The sequence below is a fragment of the Saccopteryx bilineata genome, chromosome 1, assembly GCF_036850765.1.
Source record: "Saccopteryx bilineata isolate mSacBil1 chromosome 1, mSacBil1_pri_phased_curated, whole genome shotgun sequence".
Classification (NCBI taxonomy): domain Eukaryota; kingdom Metazoa; phylum Chordata; class Mammalia; order Chiroptera; family Emballonuridae; genus Saccopteryx; species Saccopteryx bilineata.
In genome coordinates this window covers 139793810-139812010 of record NC_089490.1, presented here as the reverse complement: position 1 = coordinate 139812010, position 18201 = coordinate 139793810, and the positions used below count along the sequence as shown (strand labels likewise).

The 18201-nt window shown below is 52.8% G+C and overlaps 2 protein-coding genes across 2 annotated transcripts; both read right to left on the bottom strand.

Annotated features, from left to right (window-relative positions):
• Positions 1–2186: 2186 nt before the first annotated feature.
• Positions 2187–9675, bottom strand: HAPLN4 (hyaluronan and proteoglycan link protein 4). The gene is made up of 5 exons (XM_066268404.1): positions 9594–9675; positions 8649–8757; positions 8039–8401; positions 4982–5314; positions 2187–4622 (listed from the first exon to the last, which is right to left on the bottom strand). The coding sequence occupies exons 1-5, from the start codon at positions 9594–9596 to the stop codon at positions 4231–4233; spliced, it is 1200 nt and encodes a 399-aa protein (XP_066124501.1). The 5' UTR covers positions 9597–9675; the 3' UTR covers positions 2187–4230.
• Positions 9676–10906: 1231 nt separating this feature from the next.
• Positions 10907–17432, bottom strand: TM6SF2 (transmembrane 6 superfamily member 2). Its single transcript, XM_066268419.1, has 10 exons — positions 17214–17432; positions 15511–15611; positions 15028–15125; positions 14852–14955; positions 14368–14450; positions 13764–13888; positions 13476–13577; positions 13063–13155; positions 12314–12433; positions 10907–11412 (listed from the first exon to the last, which is right to left on the bottom strand). Exons 1-10 carry the CDS (start codon positions 17306–17308, stop codon positions 11206–11208), a joined length of 1128 nt encoding a protein of 375 aa, XP_066124516.1. The 5' UTR covers positions 17309–17432; the 3' UTR covers positions 10907–11205.
• Between the last annotated feature and the right edge of the window lie 769 nt (positions 17433–18201).

Below are 18201 nucleotides of genomic sequence, written 5' to 3'. Positions count from 1 at the left end.
AGGACATATTGTGCCTGACCAGGTTGGTGGCTCAATGGAAAGAGCATCAACTTGGGATGTTGAGGACCCAGGTTTGAAACCCTGAGGTCACCAGCTTGAGTGCAGGGTTGCCAGCTTGAGCATGGAGTCATAGACATGACCTTATGGTTGCTGACTTGAGCGCAAAGGTCGCTGGCTTGAGCCCAAGGTCATTGGCTTGGCTGGAGCCCAGCCACCCAGGTCAAGGTACGTATGAGAAAGCAATCAATGAACTAAATAAAATGCTGCAACTGCAAGTTGATGCTTCTCATCTCTCTTACTTCCAGTCTGTCTGTCTCTGTCTATCCCACACCTCCCTCTCACTAAAAAATAAAATAAAATAAACAGAAAAAAGACATATATGCCTGACCAGGCGGTGGTGCAGTGGATAGAGCGTTGGACTGGGATGCTGAAGACCCAGGTTCAAGACTCCGAGGTCACCAGCTTGAGTGAGTGCTCATCTGGTTTGAGCAAAAAGCTCACCAGCTTGGGCCCAGGGTCACTGACTCAAGCAAGGGGTTACTCAGTCTGCTGAAGGCCCACGGTCAAGGCACATATGAGAAAGCAATCAATGAACAACTAAGGCGTCGCAATGTAGAATGAAAAACTAATGATTGATGCTTCTCATCTCTCTGTTCCTGTCTGTCCCTGTCTATCCCTCTCTCTGACTCTCTCTCTGTCTCTGTAAAAAAAAAAAAAAGACATATATGATTTCATTTATAAGAAATATTAAGACTAAGCAAATCCATAGATACAGAAAACAGATTACCATTTGCCAGGGCAGCGGTGAGGGTGCGGGAAAGGGAAAGAATGGAAATCAATTGCTTAATGGGGGTGGGGTTTTCTTTTGGAGTGATGAAAAATCTTAGAACTAGATGGTTGCACAACACTGTAAATGTGCTAAATGCCATTGAATGGAACACTTTAAAACATTTAATACATTTACAATGGTGAATTTACATGTTATAAATTTTACAATATGACAGTATATGTTGTCCACTATCATTTGTGCAAAAGTGAGGAAAAGAAATATATATGCATGTTCGTTTGACTGAACATAAAACATCTTTGGAAGAGGAGGACAGGTAAGAAATTTCATATGTTTCTAGGTAGTAATCTGGGTGGTAAGAGGACAAGAGAGAGACTAGAGAGAGGTTTTCCTGAATACCTGGTTTCAGGAAAGATTATACCCTAGTTGCCAGCCCTTAGCTCTTCTTCCTGATAGACCCTGGAGACATTCACTCCAACAGCGCAGTGATCCCAGTGAAAGGAAGGTTCCCTCCACCCAATCATCCATCAAAATCCCAGGGTGCATCTCATTGGTCTCAATGGGTCTATGTCCATCCCTGGACCAATCAGGGCTGCCCAGGGAATGGGCCACATCACTCATTGGTCGAGCTGGAAGGAGATGGAGTCAGCTCCTCCACATCTCAAGGAATAAGAGGGAAAGTTATATACTCTCTGGAAACCAAGGAGCTGGAATGGCTGGGGGGGGGGGGGGGGGGAGGATGCCAGAAGGGAAAAAGCGGGATGAAAAATTCCATGCACACGCATCTCTGGAAACATGTCCCTTACCATTCCCCTATTTGAGGAAGCAAAGGCCAAGCTGGAGCCCAAGGCAGTCTAACCAAGAAGCTGAATTCTACATTCAGAGGAACCCTGCATTTAGAGGTTTGCGTCTAAAAGCTATGTCAAATCTGGTGTTGAAGGATGAGCAGGTACATTGACCATCCCACTTCTACAACCAAACCAGAACTTTCCACTTTCTTTTTCCTTTGTTTGCATCCTGGAAACTTCCAATACTCCTCAGCCCACACTCCCTCACGCCCACCCCCACCTACTCCACAGGAAAATGTGCAACTTCTCTGGAGCAGGAATTTCTAATTCAGTTTCATATACTTTATGCCTGGGTATTGAGAGGAACCACTGAGTTTGTCAGTGACCCAATCAGGACATGGCCAAGAACGGCCAGACCCATAGCAGATAGCTCACAGGACAGTTGGGGGAGGACAAGGAAAGGGAGAGGAGACTAAGGTGTAGGATGTGGTTCTGAGGAGTGAGGCAAGACTTCTGACTGAATCATCACTATGAACCCCCTGCCTGGAAATATTTTGTCCACCATAACTGCATTTTGAAGTAATTATTCACTGGCTGCCTCTTTTTCTCATTCATTAAAAATTTTTTTATTGAGCCCCTGCTGTACACTTTACACTCACTGGGACCTTAGAACAGCCTTAGTACAGAGGAGGAAATAGGGTCAGGGGTTTTGTCACTTTGTCACAAGCAGGATTAGAGCTCAAGCCATACTGGTTCCCAACCCACTGATATGTTTTCTTGAGATGGATGGGACAGTAAAGAGGGTTCCAGGAAGGTCCCCAGTGCTACTCCAGTCAAGACTGTGGAATTGTGATTTTCCATGGCTGGGTGGCTCTCAACACTGGGGAGTTTGGAAGGGTCCCGACTTCTTGGCAAGAATCAATTAAAACATTGAGCTCAGAGTGGATTTTGATGTTTAAGAACATTCCATCTCTCGTGGATTTCTAAGGAGGAAAATGGTGGAGGGGGGATTAGGGAAGGGAGAGATCTTAGTGAAAATGGGGATGGGATCTCAGAGGAACAGGGGAGCCCAGTGCTTGCACAGCTCAAAGAGCCAAGGCCTGTTTACTCATCTCTACAGAGGTGATGAAAACACCTGGGTGTCACAGGGGTGTGTCATGCATAGCTGCTGTCTGGGATATAGTTATCATGCAAACAGAGGGTGCCCAGCAGCTCCAGAAGTCCAGCTCTGTCTGGGGAATGCTGCCTGAGGTTGAGCCCACCTAGTGAAGGGGCTGCCATCAAGCCCTATAGGGTGCAGTTCCTGCCCATGGTGAGAAGTTCCTGAGAGTTGGGGGGGGGCCTGTTGTCATGGGGATGACTTTAACAGTCTGTGTGACAGCCTGGTGGGTGGGGCCCTGCTGAAAAGGAAAAGCCTAGGGAGACAGGTGTTCTGTTACCTCAGAAACCAGTTTGGTCTCCATGGCAATAGCTGAGGAAGTTGGAGGGTGGCTAGGAGCTAGGCTGGGCCTGGGGAAAGGGCAGCCTGTTTCCATGGTGAGACCTGGAGAACTGAATGTTGGTTTACTCTCTGGATAGTTGGCTGTTGGTCAGGGTGGGGACAAGGGAAGTGGAGTTGTAGGTCTCTGGGGTGGGTCTCTGGTGAGACAGGGAATGGTGTGGTATGTATGGTTCCAGCTAGAGGAGGGAGACACTATCTCTGTAACTGATGAGGGAAGGGCTGTGTGACTCTAGGTGACAGGGAAAAGCTGGGCTTGGTCACCTTAGTGACAATGGGAAGTGAGGTGGCTTGCTTCCATAGCTTGTAACATGGATCTTATGGGTCCCTGGGTCCTGGGGATTGTCTCTTTAGCTACAGCCAGGAAAATAGTGGTCAGGTGGGAGTGGACTTGCTCTTCCAAAAAGATACCTGAGGGTGGGGTATGGTTGCCAGTCATGCGAGCCAGCTGGGGTGTGTCAATGTGTCTTAGCAGTGACAAAGGGTGATCTCCCCTAAATCTGGAGATATGGGGCTGTTCTCCACTGTGACCTGGGGACTTGGTCTGCTACCATGGAAATTTCAGGGGACTCCAGGTAAAGGAGGAAGAATGGGAGTACCCAATCTCCAATTACCACTGGGGAGAGGACAGGAGCCCCCAGTTTCCATGTGACTATGGGGGCGTTGTCACCTGTCAAACTGCAGTTCCTAGTTTCTCTATAGGTGATGGGAGGATAGTTCAGTTGCCAAGTGACCATTAAGTCTTAAGTCTCCAGGGAGATGAAGAGGCCAGTCTCCAGGTAATCCCGGGGGTCCAGCCTCCAGGTGACCACAGGAGTGGTTCTGTCTGTGTCCAGGTGACCTTGGGGGATTCGTCTTCAGGAGACCTCAGGGTCTGTTGGCCTCCAGGGGTGCTCAGGGGATGTGCCCAGTCTCCTGGAGAAAGTCAGGAGAGAAGGGGAAATCCACTGTCCAAGAAACGGGGGCTTGATCAGTGTCCAGGGTGCTCCAGGGGACTTGTCTTCCGGGACTGGACAGTCTCTAGGGGTGTGGTCAATGTTCAAGGACCATAGGAGCCTAGTCAGCCTGCGGAGTGCCGCAGGGGGCGTGGTCCGTCTCCAGCGGATAGCAGGGCACTCCGACAGTCGTCAAGCCCCTCGGCCGTCTGCGCCCCGCGCTTAGACTCTCAGTGGGGTCCAGGCAGCGGGGTCGCGTGCGCCTCCGGCCCAGCCGCCGCCTCCGGCCCAGCCCCAGCCCCAGCCGCCGGGTGCAGGGTCAGGCGCTCCGGGCGCGCGGTAACAGTAGACGCCAAAGAGCCTGCGCGTGGCGTCTGGGAAGCCCAGGCTGCGCACGCCGGGCCGGTGGCCGCCGCAGCGCGCGCGCGGGTTTACGATGGGGTAGCGCGCGCTCCCGTCGGCCAGCCAGCCTGCGGTACAACGGTCCAGTAGTTGTAGCTTCCACGCGGCGAACAACTGCCCCACCTTTGCCACGGCTGCGCCACGCGCCGCGCACACGCGCGCTGCTCCAGAGAAGGGCAGGGGCCTTAGCGTCTTCAGGAAGAACACGCGCCCTGCGGGAGATTGGGGAAGAGGTTAGGGCCGCTCCCAGGACTTAACCTCTGGATTCAGGATACCCCCGCCCGCCTGCACCCAGGACCCCAGCCTCAAGATTAAAGAGCCTCCTTTCCCCTGCAGCCAGGGAACCCAGGCTCGGCCTGGCCAGTGTTGATTTGCGCGCCGTGATGGTCCTGGGCTAGGGAAACTCTTGGTCTGGCCCCAGAGGGTAAGGGCTGGGAAGGAGAAACTGGGGGTGGGGTGGGTAAGTCAAGAGAGATTGAGATGGAGGGGCACCCGGAAGAGGCTTGTTGCGGGGCGGGGGCGCGTACTCCCAGGTGCAGGGCCTGCGTTCCCAGGTGCGAGGCCTACGCACCCGCGAGGTTGGATGTGAAGCAGAAGGCGTCGTAGCGTTCCTCCGCGTTATGGCGGTAGCCGTAGTTGCGCACGCCCCCGGAGGCACCGCCATCATCCCGGGTACTCCCGACCCCGTCCAGGCCTCCGCAGGGCTCCCGGGGCTGGTTCACAGGATACTGAACCGAGCCATCGCGAAGCCAGCCCGCGTTGCACCAGTCCAGGCCCTCACGCCAAGCCGCGTGCAGCTGCTCGGCCGACGCCAGGATGCCGTCCTGCGCAGCGCATGCGCGCTGCGCCTCCGTGAAGGTCATCTTGTAGCGGCCTCCACGGGGGTGGTAAGGGAAGACCACGCCTGCGAGGACACACGGGGGTCAGCTCAGACCCCCAGCCATCCCCCCACCCACCTGACATCTGGAGTGCTCTGTGTCTCTTCAACTAGATCTTCCCTCACTCTGGTTGATCTCAGACACCATCATGCTTTTTTCCAGCTCACACAGCTTATGGCTCCTTTTACCTTAAGCTTAGCTCCCTTGACCCTCATCCTCCTTTTTTTTTTTTTTTTTAAGATTTTATTTATTCATTTTAGAAAAGGGGGGAGAGAGGGAGGGGAGGAGCAGGAAGCATCAACTCCCATATGTGCCTTGACCAGACAAGTACAGGGTTTCGAACTGGCGACCTCAGCGTTCCAGGTCGATGTTTTATCCACTGCGCCATCACAGGTCAGGCGACCCTCCTCCTTAATATAGTAATCGTTTCTACTCCCTTTCCACCGCCGGAGACTTTTATTCTTGTTCTTTCCACCTGCTCAACTCCTATTTATCCTTCAAAACCCAGCTCCCACAACCCTGCTCCATTCAGTCCTATATGCTTCTGCCATTCTCCAAACACTGAGACCTTCCCTATGGTCAAGCCCTGAGACCACAAAGCTGGAAATATCCATGTCCAGTCTGGCTTCCCACACTGGGAGCTCCTGAAAGATTGACTCTGGGAAAATCTCCCTTTGATTCCTGGCTCCCAGCATTGTCCAGGGAGTACCTGTTGGTGTTCCTTCCACTGTCAGTTGCTATAACTCATCCCTCATCAGACTCACAGTCAACTCTGCTCACAAGTGTTCTCTGTGTCTGTGTTTGAAGGGCAGGGCATGGGGGGTGAGTTGAGTACTCTCAGCAGATGCAGGAAGGAGGCAAACAGGAGCCAGGGAAAAGACCTGGAACCTGAGAGACTGGGGTTCAAGTCCTGGCCCTGCTACTCACTAGCATGTGCCTTGGGCAAGGCTCTAACTTCTCTGAGCTAGTTGAATCACCCCCAGGGATTTGGGGGAAATTAAATGAGAGATTCCAGGCCCTGGCAGGTTGGCTTGGTGGTAGAGTGTATGCCTGGCATGTGGATATTCCAGGTTCGATCTCCAGTCAGGGCACACAGGAGAGGCGTCTGTTTGCTTTCCCACCCCCCGCCCCCTCACTTTTCTCTCTCTCTTTTCCCCTCCTGCTGCCATGGCTCAATTGGAACGAGTTGGACCGGGGTGCTGAGGATGGCTCCATAGCCTTGGCCTCAGACAGAGAAGAGCATGGTTGCTGAGCAAAGGAGCAAAGTCCCAGATGGGCAGAGCATTACCCCCTAGTGGGCTTGCCAGGTGGATCATGGTGGGGCATATGTGAGTCTGTCTCTGCCTCCCCTCTCTCACTGAATAAAAAAAGAGAGAGAGATTCCACAGAGCCCTTTGATCAAGCACCTGGCACAAAGAAAATACTCAATAAAGGAGAATTGCTGCCATTATTGGGTTAATTGCTATTGAGGGTAAGTTCGGCAAGTGAAGACCCTAAAATCTTTCCAAGCATCTTCTAAATCAGTGGTCCCCAACCCCCGGGCCGTGGACCGGTACCGGGCCATGGGCCATTTGGTACCAGTCCACAGAGAAAGAATAAATAACTTACATTATTTCCGTTTTATTTATATTTAAGTCTGAATGATGTTTTATTTTTAAAAAATGACCAGATTCCCTCTGTTACATCCATCTAAGACTCACTCTTGACACTTGTCTCGGTCACGTGATACATTTATCCGTCCTACTCTAAAGGCCGGTCCATGAAAATATTTTCTGACATTAAACCAGTCCGTGGCCCAAAAAAGGTTGGGGACCACTGTTCTAAATGACTAAAGAAGGCAAACCAGGTGGAAGGGAATTCTAAAATAAACCTCACCTCCCAGCTCCATAGTCAGCGAATCAAAGCATCCCATCTCTCAGCCACAGTGACTGGCTTACATGACTCAAAAGGTTGGCCCAATGAGGGACAATTCTGAGATTCTAGCTAGCACTCCTAGAAAATCGGTAAAGTGAGAGGGTGAAAATCTGATACAAGTTTGTTTGTTTTTTCTTTTTCTTTTTTTTGTGACAGAGAGAGAGACAGCGACAGGAAGGAAGAGAGATGAGAAGCATCAATTCTTCGTTGCAGCACCTTAGTTGTTCATTGATTGCTTTCTCATACGTGCCTTAACCATGGGCCTTCAGCAGACCGAGTGACCCCTTGCTCAAACCAGCGACCTTGGGCTCAAGCTGGTGAGCCTTGCTTAAACCAGATGAGCCCGTGCTCAAGCTGGCAACCTTGGGGCCTCGACCCTGGGTCCTCCACATCCCAGTCCGACACTCTATCCACTGTGCCACTGCCTGGTCAGGCCAAAAATTTTTTTCTATTAGGGGAAACTTGTAAGAGGAAACCCACTCAGGAAAGCAGAGCTGAGGGAGGGATTCCTGACATGATGTGAGTGCCTGGAGTTCACTTTTCCTGAATCCTACTCTAGGGTTTCTCAACATCCTCGTTATTGGCATTTTGGACTGGATCATTCTTTGCTGTGGAGGACTTTCCTGTGCTTTGTGGTCTATTTCACAGTATCCTTGGACTTTACTTACCAGATGCCATCAGCAACCTCCTTCTAGACATTGCAGTATCCCTGAATTAGTCCTACCCTACCAAGCCTCGAAATTCCTTCAGGCCAATGATTTGATTTCTTTTCCTTTCAATACCCTCCTTCAACCCTCCCTTAGAAATGCATCTCATCCTGCCCACAGGCTGGTCACCTTCTAAGTCCAGCTTGACCATGCCAGTGTCATCCTCTAGTTCATTGGTGACCTCGCACTCATAGCGCCCATAATCTTGCAGTGTGACATTTCGGAGAACCAAGGAGGCGTCCCCAGGACCATCGCCCTGCAGCTCAGCCCGCCCTCGGTAGCTGCCAAACGCCCGGTGCTGGCGGCCCAGCGCCACGAAGACATCAGTAAAGGCCAGCGGCTCCACCACCTTTGTCCACTTGAGACGGACGCCGTCGTGACTGTGGGCAGCTGCCTCATAGTGGTAACGGCAGGGCAAGACGATGGTGCCACCCCGGTGGCTGACCACCTGCCCTGGTGCTGTCTGCACCACCACGGAGCCCGACTCGCCCTCTGTGGGCAACCAAGGAAAATTCAGAAGAGGCACCAGGGGCAAGGTGGGGAACCTGGGGAAGGGGACCCTGGACGGGGATGTGGTCATTAAACTTGGGTGGGTTAAATCAGATGGGTAAAGGTGCTCAGGGAGGGAACTGGGAGGGCGAGGAGATGCGGGGCCTGTGGCCATCAGGGACGCCCAGTGCCCTCCCCTATCCCCCCTTCCATGCACCCCGGTACACTTATTCAGGGCTCACTGACTCACCAAGCACATGCACGACCTTCTTCCCGCCGCGCTGTGCCCCTGCAGGGGCCACCAGCAGCAAGACTCCCCAGGCTGCTGCCCAGAGTGCGCCGGGGCCAAGGGCCCACACCTGGGGGCACCGAGCGCTCAGTCCAACCTCGTGGCCTTTGCCTTTAGGAGGACTAGCCCGGTGGCCTTTCTTCTCTGCGGGGAAAACTTCTCACGTGCCCAGACCTCTTTCTCGGCTAGGGTCCCAGAGGACGCCTCCAAGAAGGCTGGCAAACCCTCCCCCACTTCTCATTCCCTCTCCTGAGACCTCACATCGTCGCCCTTGCTCAAAACCCACGTCCCTGAACTCACCCTCCCTTAGTCTTGCCCGATCCCCTAACCCCTACTTAGGTGGCTTAGAGCCCTGCCCCCATGTCTCTCTGGTCCAGGGCGAGAAAGGCAGGAGGAGGAACAGCTGGAGCAGTGGCAAGGTTATGCGTGCGCCAGGAGACTGCAGCAAACCGGGTCGGAGCAGGGTTTGCGGGTGGATGCGGAGGAGTTGTTGAGAGAGGGAGAGACACAAAGAAAGAACAAGAAAAGGGAAAGAGACACAGAGAAAAGCAGGGAGAGATGAAGACAGAAGAGCGAGGAAGGAGAAAGAAGAGGAAGAAAAGACGGAGAGAAACAGAAATGCAGAGGGAGCAACGGAGACTGAAAAAGAAGAGAGGAGAGAGCAAGAGGGAGAGACAGAGACTCAGAGAGGGAGAGAAAAGAAACCAGGAAAAAAGAGGGAGAGAAAAATAGAGACTGAGAGGAATAGAGAAGGGGAAGCAGAGAATTCGAGAAGGAAGGTGAGGGACAGAAGGGATGGGAGCGATGGAGCGGGAGAGAGACTGGAGATAGAAAAAAGGAGGGACATAGAGACAGAGAGAATCCTAGAGAAGGACCTATCCGGACCCACGCTTCGGCCCCACTCACCATGCTGCCCGTATGGCCCCCGCCCAGCGGCCTCTGCGCTCCAGGACTGCGCTCTTGGCACACTCAGGAAGGACTGGGCAGGTGTCAGCAGGCGGCGCAATCCCGGGGACTGCCTGCAAGGGGAGGAGGGAGGCGGACAAGGTGGCGGTGGTGTGTGTGTGTGTGGGGGGGGTGTTAAAGGGAAAGCAGAGGTGCACACTCCGTGGAGAGGAAACCGGGAGAGGAAGGAAGGATCGCAGTGGATAGTGAGTGCAGAACCAGGTCCCAGCCCGTGCTGCCCACGGAGGAACCTCTCTGGGCCTCAGTTTAGCCATCTTTAAAACGGAGGAGGGAATCTTCCATCTTAGATGCCTGGCATGGGCAGGGGGCTGAATAACCTGGGAAGGGGCTTGGCCTGCAGGTCTGTTTTCCTGTTTGTCACCGGGTGACCATCCCATTGTCCTGGTCTCTGGCACTGAAAAGGTGCTCACTCTGTGTAGTGAGGCCCTCACAACAATCACCCACTCATGCAGCAACAGATCTAGATTCAACTATGCCTTTACCCATTGTGGGGCCTTGGAAGAGAGCTTGGTTTCTCTGAACCTGTTTCCTCTTCTGGGAAATGGAATACTGATTCTTTGGTGAAGATCCAATGCTAGGCATATAACAGGTGTCTAATAAGTGTTAGTAAGGGTGAGGAGCAGGGGAGTCTGATCAAGCCCCTGACCTGACTTTGGACCTGTCACCCGGGAACACAGCCCTTCAACCAGGTTCAGTAATCAAACCAGGAAACAATGAGCTCTTCCCCCAACCCCTTGGCTGCCTCCTCAGGTTTCCCCAAAGTATGAGCCAACCAGACAGTAGAGTCAGGATTATGGGCTCTGTGGTTGAAGTTGCCAGGGCTATTTCTAGTTTAGCTGCATCCAGGAAGTGTAAACTCAGACCAGGACCATCATCTCCTGCAGGCTCAGTTTCCCCATCTGGAATATGGGGTGGGATCTAGCATAGAGCATATGAGGTTAGCCCTTGGCATGGTAAACAGTAGGTGCTAAATAACAGTGACACACTATTAATTATTATAATTTATTGGCAGAGATAGGACTTTGGACTCTTCTGATTGTGGCTTCAGGCAGGTTCTGATCCTCTCCATGCTTTCCCCTCTTCTGTTTTCCCCATCTGGAAAGTAGAGCTGTGCACATCCACCAGAGGCAGACTCCTGATATCTGGCACCTTCAACTCCCAACAGACACACTGGCAGTGATGGCGGGCCTTTGCGGGGTCTGAGAAGACAGTCTCCCACCTCTGCCCCCTGAAACACTGAGGTAGCAACACTGTAGGCATCAAAAGGGATTTTAATAAAAGGATCCCTGGAGATAATGGGGTAGATTCTACAAGGGAGTAGAAGAATCCATAGGAGTTGTGGAACAGTGACAGCTGAGTATGGCTGTTGCCCTCTCTTACCAAACACCTGGCCTTTGGGTCTCTCGTCCCACCAGGAAGCCTTGAAACCACCATAGCCAGGAACAAAGAAACCAGGGATGTACCTTCTGCCTCTAAAATACGCAATCCAGCTTTCTTAGGTCAGGGCTGGCTGGGTGTGTTTAATGGAGTCCTGGGAAGTCAAGAGGCCCCCTCAGTGCTGCTTCTGGTGGGAGGCCGGGGAGCCAGGGGGAAGGCGCAGGAAGAAGGCCGGCCACAGCAGGCAACGGCACGCCAGCAGGTGGGGGCCCAACGCATACAGCAGGTTGCACATGAAGAAACAGGCCCAGGTGTCCTCCGGCACACGGTAGGTGAAGGGTGTGCGCAGGTGCATGGAGGCACCCATGTGTGAGAATTGTGCCTGGTGGCCACACAGGGAGGATGGATGTCAGGGGCTTGGAGAAAACCAGTTCCAGAAAATCACCAACATCCCACCCTGGGGAGCCCAGAGGGTCCCTGTCTCCATCTCTCTGGCTCTGCTGACCTACATGTCTCCCTTTTCCAATCTGTCTGTCTTTCTCTAAATATCCCTGTCCCCACAGGTTCTGTCTGTCATTGTACATCTGTCTGTGAGCCTCTCCTCAGCTGACTAACCAGAATCATATTCACTCTGTCTGTTGGACCTTACACCCATATTTCTGACCTGCGTCCAGCTCTTCCCTGCTCCAGGCAGCTGCCCTTGACACAAATCCTATTGATTATAATCCATAGATGTCTTCCTGGTCCCTACTGCTCTGACCTGGGCCCAGACTTTACCATATCCCATCAGAAACCCCAAAACAGACCCCAAGCTCTGACTGGGTCCTCTACTGTTCAAATACCTTTCATGGCTCTCCATCTCACCATCTAGCTGCCAATTTCTCTTGCCTCTGCCTTTTACCCTTGTTATGGCTCTGCTAAATCATTGACTCCCTGTGTCTTTCCTTATGCTGTTCCCATTCCTGGAATGCCCTTCCCTGCCTGTTGAACTCATGCCTATATGTCTAAGCCCAGTTCCTGTGCTCTCTCTTCTAAGAAATCTGTTCCCTCTGGAATCCATCTCAGCCTCTGTCTTCTCTCTCTAGTTCTGACCCCATGGAGTTGGGGGTCTGTGTCTGGCCCTTTCTCCTCCAGGCTAGGGAATCCTGGGGTACTGTGCTGGGGCTGGGGCTTCTTAGGGGCCCAGCATCACCCTTCCCAGGAAGAGCACAAAAGTGGTTGATAGGTAAGCAAAAAGTTTCTTCCTTATGCATTTGCCTCCACCCCACATTACCCCACCTTACCTGGCCGATGGCTCCAGCAAACACCAAGGCCCAGTCAGGCAGCCAGGAACAGCCAGGGAAGATAAGGGCATAGGCAGCCAGGCCATAGAAGGGCAATGCATAGAACATGTAAACCAGCATCTGGGGGGCACACAGCCGGTGGGATGAACAGTTGCCCAGAAGAGTCTCCTGAGACCCCTCAGGTAGGGGCCCCAGGAAGGATCTGGTCAGCCTCAAACCCCACCCAGGATGGAGGCTCTCTGTAGTCCTATCCTGTGCAACCTGCATCTCTATTTCCTTTGAGCATCCCCCTTACCCCACCCCCACCCCCCACATACACACTGAGCCCACCCACCTTATTCCTGGCCACAGTGATCAGCTACATGATGGGCATGTGATTCAAACTTGTCCAATCAGAGACTGCCTGAGACTTGTGCTTAAGCTCTGAGGAAATATGGGCTCACATGCCTCTGAGGTGGCTAAGTAGGAAGGAAGGAAGCCTGGAGCTGCCCAAGGCTCTCCTTGTCACCTACAAAGGGACCATCTAGGAGTGGAGCCCATGCAAAGAAAGCAGAGCCCAGAGACAGAACTCCCCTTGAGCTCATAGATTCAGCCATACCTGAGACAATGTCTATACTTCTTTGGTAGGACAATAATTCCATTTGTGCTTTTGCCAATTTGATTGTGTTTCTGGCACCTGCTTCAAAGAGGCCCAGTGGACCCCTACACACTGTAGGATCATGTTCCTCTCATCCTACTCGCCCTCTCACCTGCACTTTTGGGTAGGCCACAGGGTCCCGCAGGTATGGTTCATACTGATAGATATAGACAAAGCAGGCATCTGTGGGGCAGTCAAGCACCACCTGGGGTCAAGAGACAAACCAACAACCTGCTTTAAACATCCTTCCCTCAGGAAGCCTTCCCCATCTTCCCAGGCAGGGCCCATATGCCTCACTCTGGCCTCTCCCAGCCTTGGTTCTCTCCACAGATATTGGAGCTGGCGAGAAGGCTACAAAGAATGGGGCTATGTGATGATATACTCAGGTCAACTCAATGAAGAACTTCCTTAATGATCAGATGGGAGAGTAATGACACTTTTGCACTGAGTGAAGGAACATATGTGGGAAGGGAAGGTTGGGGAGGAAGGCTGAAGGCAGGAGAGGGGTAGGCTAGCCAGACTCACAAGGCCCCGGAAGAGGGTGAAGAACCCAGCAAGAATGAGGTATATGATGAGGGCCAAATCAGCTGGGCGCTGCAGAAGGCCTTTTCTTTGCTCCTCCTGTACCTACCACATGCAAGAGAAACAATGTGAGAAGTTTGCTCTCCAATAGGCATTTCATAAAGGTTCATCCCTTCTTTCCTAATGACCAAGGAGATCCTTGCAAGGAGATAATGTTTTTGACCAGAAACAACTCACATGGGGGACACTGAGGTAAGTGAGCACAGGCCTGCCTGGGGGCAAGGTACTAACCTCGTTGGAGGTGCAACAGGTTGGTGCCTGGGACTGTTTGAAGACTCTCAAGCCAGCCCAGCATGGGACCAGGACGTATAAGATGGTGAGGAAGAAGGCAGGCCTGATTTCTGAGCTGTATTTTCCTGTCATGGTAGGAGAAATGAGTGAAACTCAGTGAGGATCTCCCAGACCTGGCTGGGCCCTTTAGCTGCGCCATGCCAGATCCCCTGGATGGAGGTCATGATTCACACATGCCATACTTGCTTAAGCTTTTCTGCTTTTTAAATTTTTATTGTTTTTCTTTCTCTACTTGCTCAACCTTTAACACATCTGGTTCCCCAGTGCCCACAAAATGATGTCCATGTTGTTCAGATTGGCCTGCCTCAATTTACCCTCTGGACACTACTCCTACACTCTATCTGTTCTTGGCTCCCCTTAGAAACACCCCTCCAAGGGGAAATGGGGAGAGGCAGGCAGGCTACTGGCTTAGGTGGTACATGGATGAGCTTGTAGGGCCCTCAGCAGACCCTAGGGAAGAAATGGGAGGACCCTGTGGGAGCTTCCAGGTGTAGGGCAGTGACCCAGCCTGGGGAGGCAGGATTTCTCAAAGCCAAGTCCTTACCAAGGATGTTTCCTGGGAGAAACACCAAGATGCTCATGACAAAGGACCCCAACCAGTACAGTCCAAGGGTCCGGTACCTCTTCCTGGGTGGGGGATGAAGGGATGGCCAGTAGATTACTCTCCCCAGTCTCAGAGCACTGGCCAGGGCTCGGGCTGCACCCTGGGATCTCCAGCCCTGGCTCCTTCCCAGTTTTTCCCAGGATAAAAGGGACAACAGGAAGTTGAATGAGGGAATGAATAGTCTGACCCTCTGTCCAAGGACAGAAGTGGCTGCCTAAGTGCAGGGTATACAAGAGAAAAGAGCCAGCCACCATTGTCACCTGTGACATTCCCAGAACTTTCTCCTGGCCACATCTGGCTGGATCCCTAGAGAAGCCTCCAGATTTTTCCTAAACACACTTCTAGCTCCACCCAGTCTGAGATCCCACCTAAAAACTTGACCTGATTCTCAGGGTCCAGACACCACCCTGCCCATCCCTCGCACCTTCTGCGGATGGCGCCAGTCATGGCCAGGTATAGGAGGCAGTGAACGATGCCGTCCCAATAGCAGATGAAGATTCCGTGAGCAGTGCGCAGGTATGGCTCACCCTGGGGGAGCAGGTGCAGGGCTCAAACATGCAGCCAGGCAGGGAGCATACCACACCCTTGACCTCTACGTACCTCCTTGGTATAAAACTCCATGAAGCCCACCATGTAGCCATCTTCCTGGAGAGCAATAAGGAGGTCCACTACCGAGGTGAAGGCAAAGACTGCAAACACTGTGGGGAGAGTGTTCACAGCAGGCCTGGGTATGTGTGGGACCAGAGACTGCAGCAGGAACTCAGATCTATTCAATGTCTCTGTGCCTAACTGCTCCCAGTCCCCTCTCCACAGGTCATATGAACCCAGGCTGGGAGAGGCATTGTCTCTGCCTACAGGAGACTTCAGAGTGATAGGAAGACAATTCCACTCAGGAGCTCCAAGTCTGAATGGGAAGGCCTCTGAGGTTCCCCAGAAATGGGAGTTCTCCAGTATCTTTGAGGGTCTCCAATCTAATTGGAACCCTTCAAGGGCCCCCAATGTGATGGAGGAGGCCCTTCAAGGGTACCCAGTGAGAAAACATTGCTCACAGTTCTCTACCCTAAGATCTTCCCACTGACTTACCAGCATAGAGTGGGTCATAGATCTCCTCACGGGACAAGCTATATATAGCCACTAAGAGCAGACCTAGGATCAGGACGCTCATCAGGGTCACGCCAAGGGGGCTGTGAATAGGAAAACCAAGTCAGGGAAGCCAGACCCAGTGCTGAGACCCACCCCACCCTGGTGAGGGCAAGAACAGACTCTGGGAAGCTCCAGGTGATGAGGCTAAAGTATCTGTCCATTCAGAAATGCCTTTCCCTTAAACTACCTTTTCTCATCACCAGGCTCTTGCCCTGATTGTTTGCTCCTTTTGGAAACTCCTTCCAGAAGTTTTTCCCCTTGGCAACTTCCCCTCAATCTTCATGGCCCATCTACATTGCTTCTCCTCCAGGAGGCCTTCTCTGACTACTCAGAAAAGATCATTGCCCATCTTGGGTCAGGTATTGAGGGACATCAACCCCTTCTGACTGTAGAATTGATCCCATCACTTGCTGATATGTTTGACTCAGTTTGCTTAATCAGTTGTTCAACAACACTAAACCCCTCTGTGGTCAGACCCAGCACCCCCACCTGCCAGATGGTCTTTAGTGCTCAGCTCTGTACACCTCCCTGTGTGAAACTTCTGACTCCTCCTGGCTAAAGTCCACCCCACCCCTATCCTGATCTGTCCCCATCAACCTGATAAGGCAGGACACCATTTGCAAAACCATAGAAGCTAGGTCTCTGGGCAGCCCCCAACACTTGGCAAGGCCCAGAAAGGGCAGGAGATCTATCTAAGGTCACACATTATCCTCCCTTTCCCATGCTCTCCAGGTCTGTACCTTCTCTGGAACCTCTCTAACCACTAGGATCCCCATTCTTAGCCCCACCTGACCCACAATGTCAATCATAGTAGTCAGATGGGACCATACTAGAGTCTTCACACAATTCATAATCCTTAACTGTAACTATGGGATGAAATCTAGGATTGTGTTCATTACACAGTGAAGAAACTGGGGATCCCAGAGGCAACCTGGAACACTTGAGGTCCAGGGACATGGAGCCATAAATTTGTACCCAAGAAGCCAACCCCACAATCAAGACTCCCTCTACCCCAAGTTTTGGGTTGAGCTGGGTTTAGGAGTGTGGGGGGTTTTGCCGATGCTCAGTACTCAGTGGCTGGATCATAGGGCTGGGATCTAAGGTTAGGAGACAGGGACAGGGGAGTTGGAGGCATGTACAGGGGAAACTGAGGTTAGGGACAGGGTGAGCCAGCACTGAGTAAAAGTCTCAGGCCTTAAACAGGAGATGGAGGGACTACCTGGTAGGGGTGGCGAAGCAGGTGTGGCAAAAGCCGGGTCACCAGGGCCTTATCTGGGGCAATACTTTGACCCGTGGTGACTTTGGAGCCTGTGCTGGGCACACCCTGGGAAGACCAAAGAAACCTCCCAAACCCTGCTCTGTCAAGGGTGAGGTGGGGTGGGGGGACTCTGCTTCTGAACCTCCCTTCTCCCCCCTAAATGTCCTAGGGGTGTCCCCACCCTCAGCACACAGCCTTGGGGCCAATTAGAAGAGGACTTCCGGTTGAGGGGTTCTGACCCAGCCCCCAAGCCCCAGAGCAAAACAGCTGGGGTCGCAAAGCTCATTGGGAGCCAAGCCGTAAGGGAGCCAAGTCCCTTCCTCACCTCCAGCGCAGCCCCATGCCTCCCCAGTCCCCCCTCCTCCCTACCCCCCTCCGCACGCACTGCGAGAGCACTGAGACATGGTTGAGTGCGAAGGATACAGGGAAGGCGCCAAGTGACAGAGCCGCGATCTTGCCCGCCAGTGGCGGGATGTCCATAGCAGCGGTGCCTGTACCCCGGCTCGGCCCCACGCGACCTCCAGGACTCTCACTCAGCTCCTCCGTAGCAGCGCGTCTGGGCAGGAGGTTGCCAGGGACCCGGCCCAGTCCCGCCCCGCCCCGCGCAAAGGTCACCCCCAGCTGTGCCCTGGTCTTGTCGCAGTGTCGCTGGCCCCGCCCCGCCCCTCACGGTCCGGTGTAGCTTCCGAGGCCTCTCCCCCTCGACAATTTCTTGGGATTCCTAGCAATCCCCAGTGGTCATCTCCACCGCTCAGCTTCAGTTTCCCTATTAAAGGCTAGATCACAACACTCGTGTCCTGAAGATCCCGGGCCAGCAACTTCATTGAGGGAATTCATTCTCCTGACCAGTTTTGCCTTTCTGCTTTCTTCATCCTAAGGCACCATCATCCCAGTGTCGATTCCCCACCTCCCTCCCCCCAAGACAAGAGGGCATGGTCCCTGCGCTGAAGAAGGAACCAACTTCACCCCCTGGGTGCAGTTCCTTTCAATGCCCTTGGAGTTAAATTTTCACTCGGGAGCCACAGACATTTCAACACATGTCCAAGTGTGAAAGCTTTGACAACTTAGGGGCCATCTCATGGGTTAGGGTCACTTGAAGGGCTCTGTGATTCTGTGCTCTGAGATCCTACCATATATCCTGGACACCTTGTGGGTAGCTGAGCAGTAGAGGGAGTACTACTTACATGTGCATGTGCGGGGTCAGAGGGGGTCCAAGGAGCTAGCTGAGATTAGGTGGGGATGGAGCCAGTTTGGTGAGTTCCAGAAGTGTTACTGGCAAGTAGAAGAGCTCAGGCCTGGTGCTGGGAGGTGGGGAGCCACGGGAGGGTTCTGAACAGCTTGGAGGATGTGCTGGGTCTAGGAGCAGATATATA

Coding starts and splice junctions, on each gene's coding strand:
- HAPLN4 (XM_066268404.1), bottom strand. Junction 8,402..8,648: donor GAAGGTCGTGCATGTGCTTG/GTGAGTCAGTGA, acceptor GGTTGCCCACAG/AGGGCGAGTCGGGCTCCGTG. Junction 4,623..4,981: donor CTTCACATCCAACCTCGCGG/GTGCGTAGGCCT, acceptor AATCTCCCGCAG/GGCGCGTGTTCTTCCTGAAG.
- TM6SF2 (XM_066268419.1), bottom strand. CDS start 17,308: ATGGACATCCCGCCACTGGCGGGCAAGATCGCGGCTCTGTCACTTGGC. Junction 14,451..14,851: donor ACTGGCGCCATCCGCAGAAG/GTGCGAGGGATG, acceptor TCCCCCACCCAG/GAAGAGGTACCGGACCCTTG. Junction 13,889..14,367: donor TCTCCCAGGAAACATCCTTG/GTAAGGACTTGG, acceptor CTACCATGACAG/GAAAATACAGCTCAGAAATC.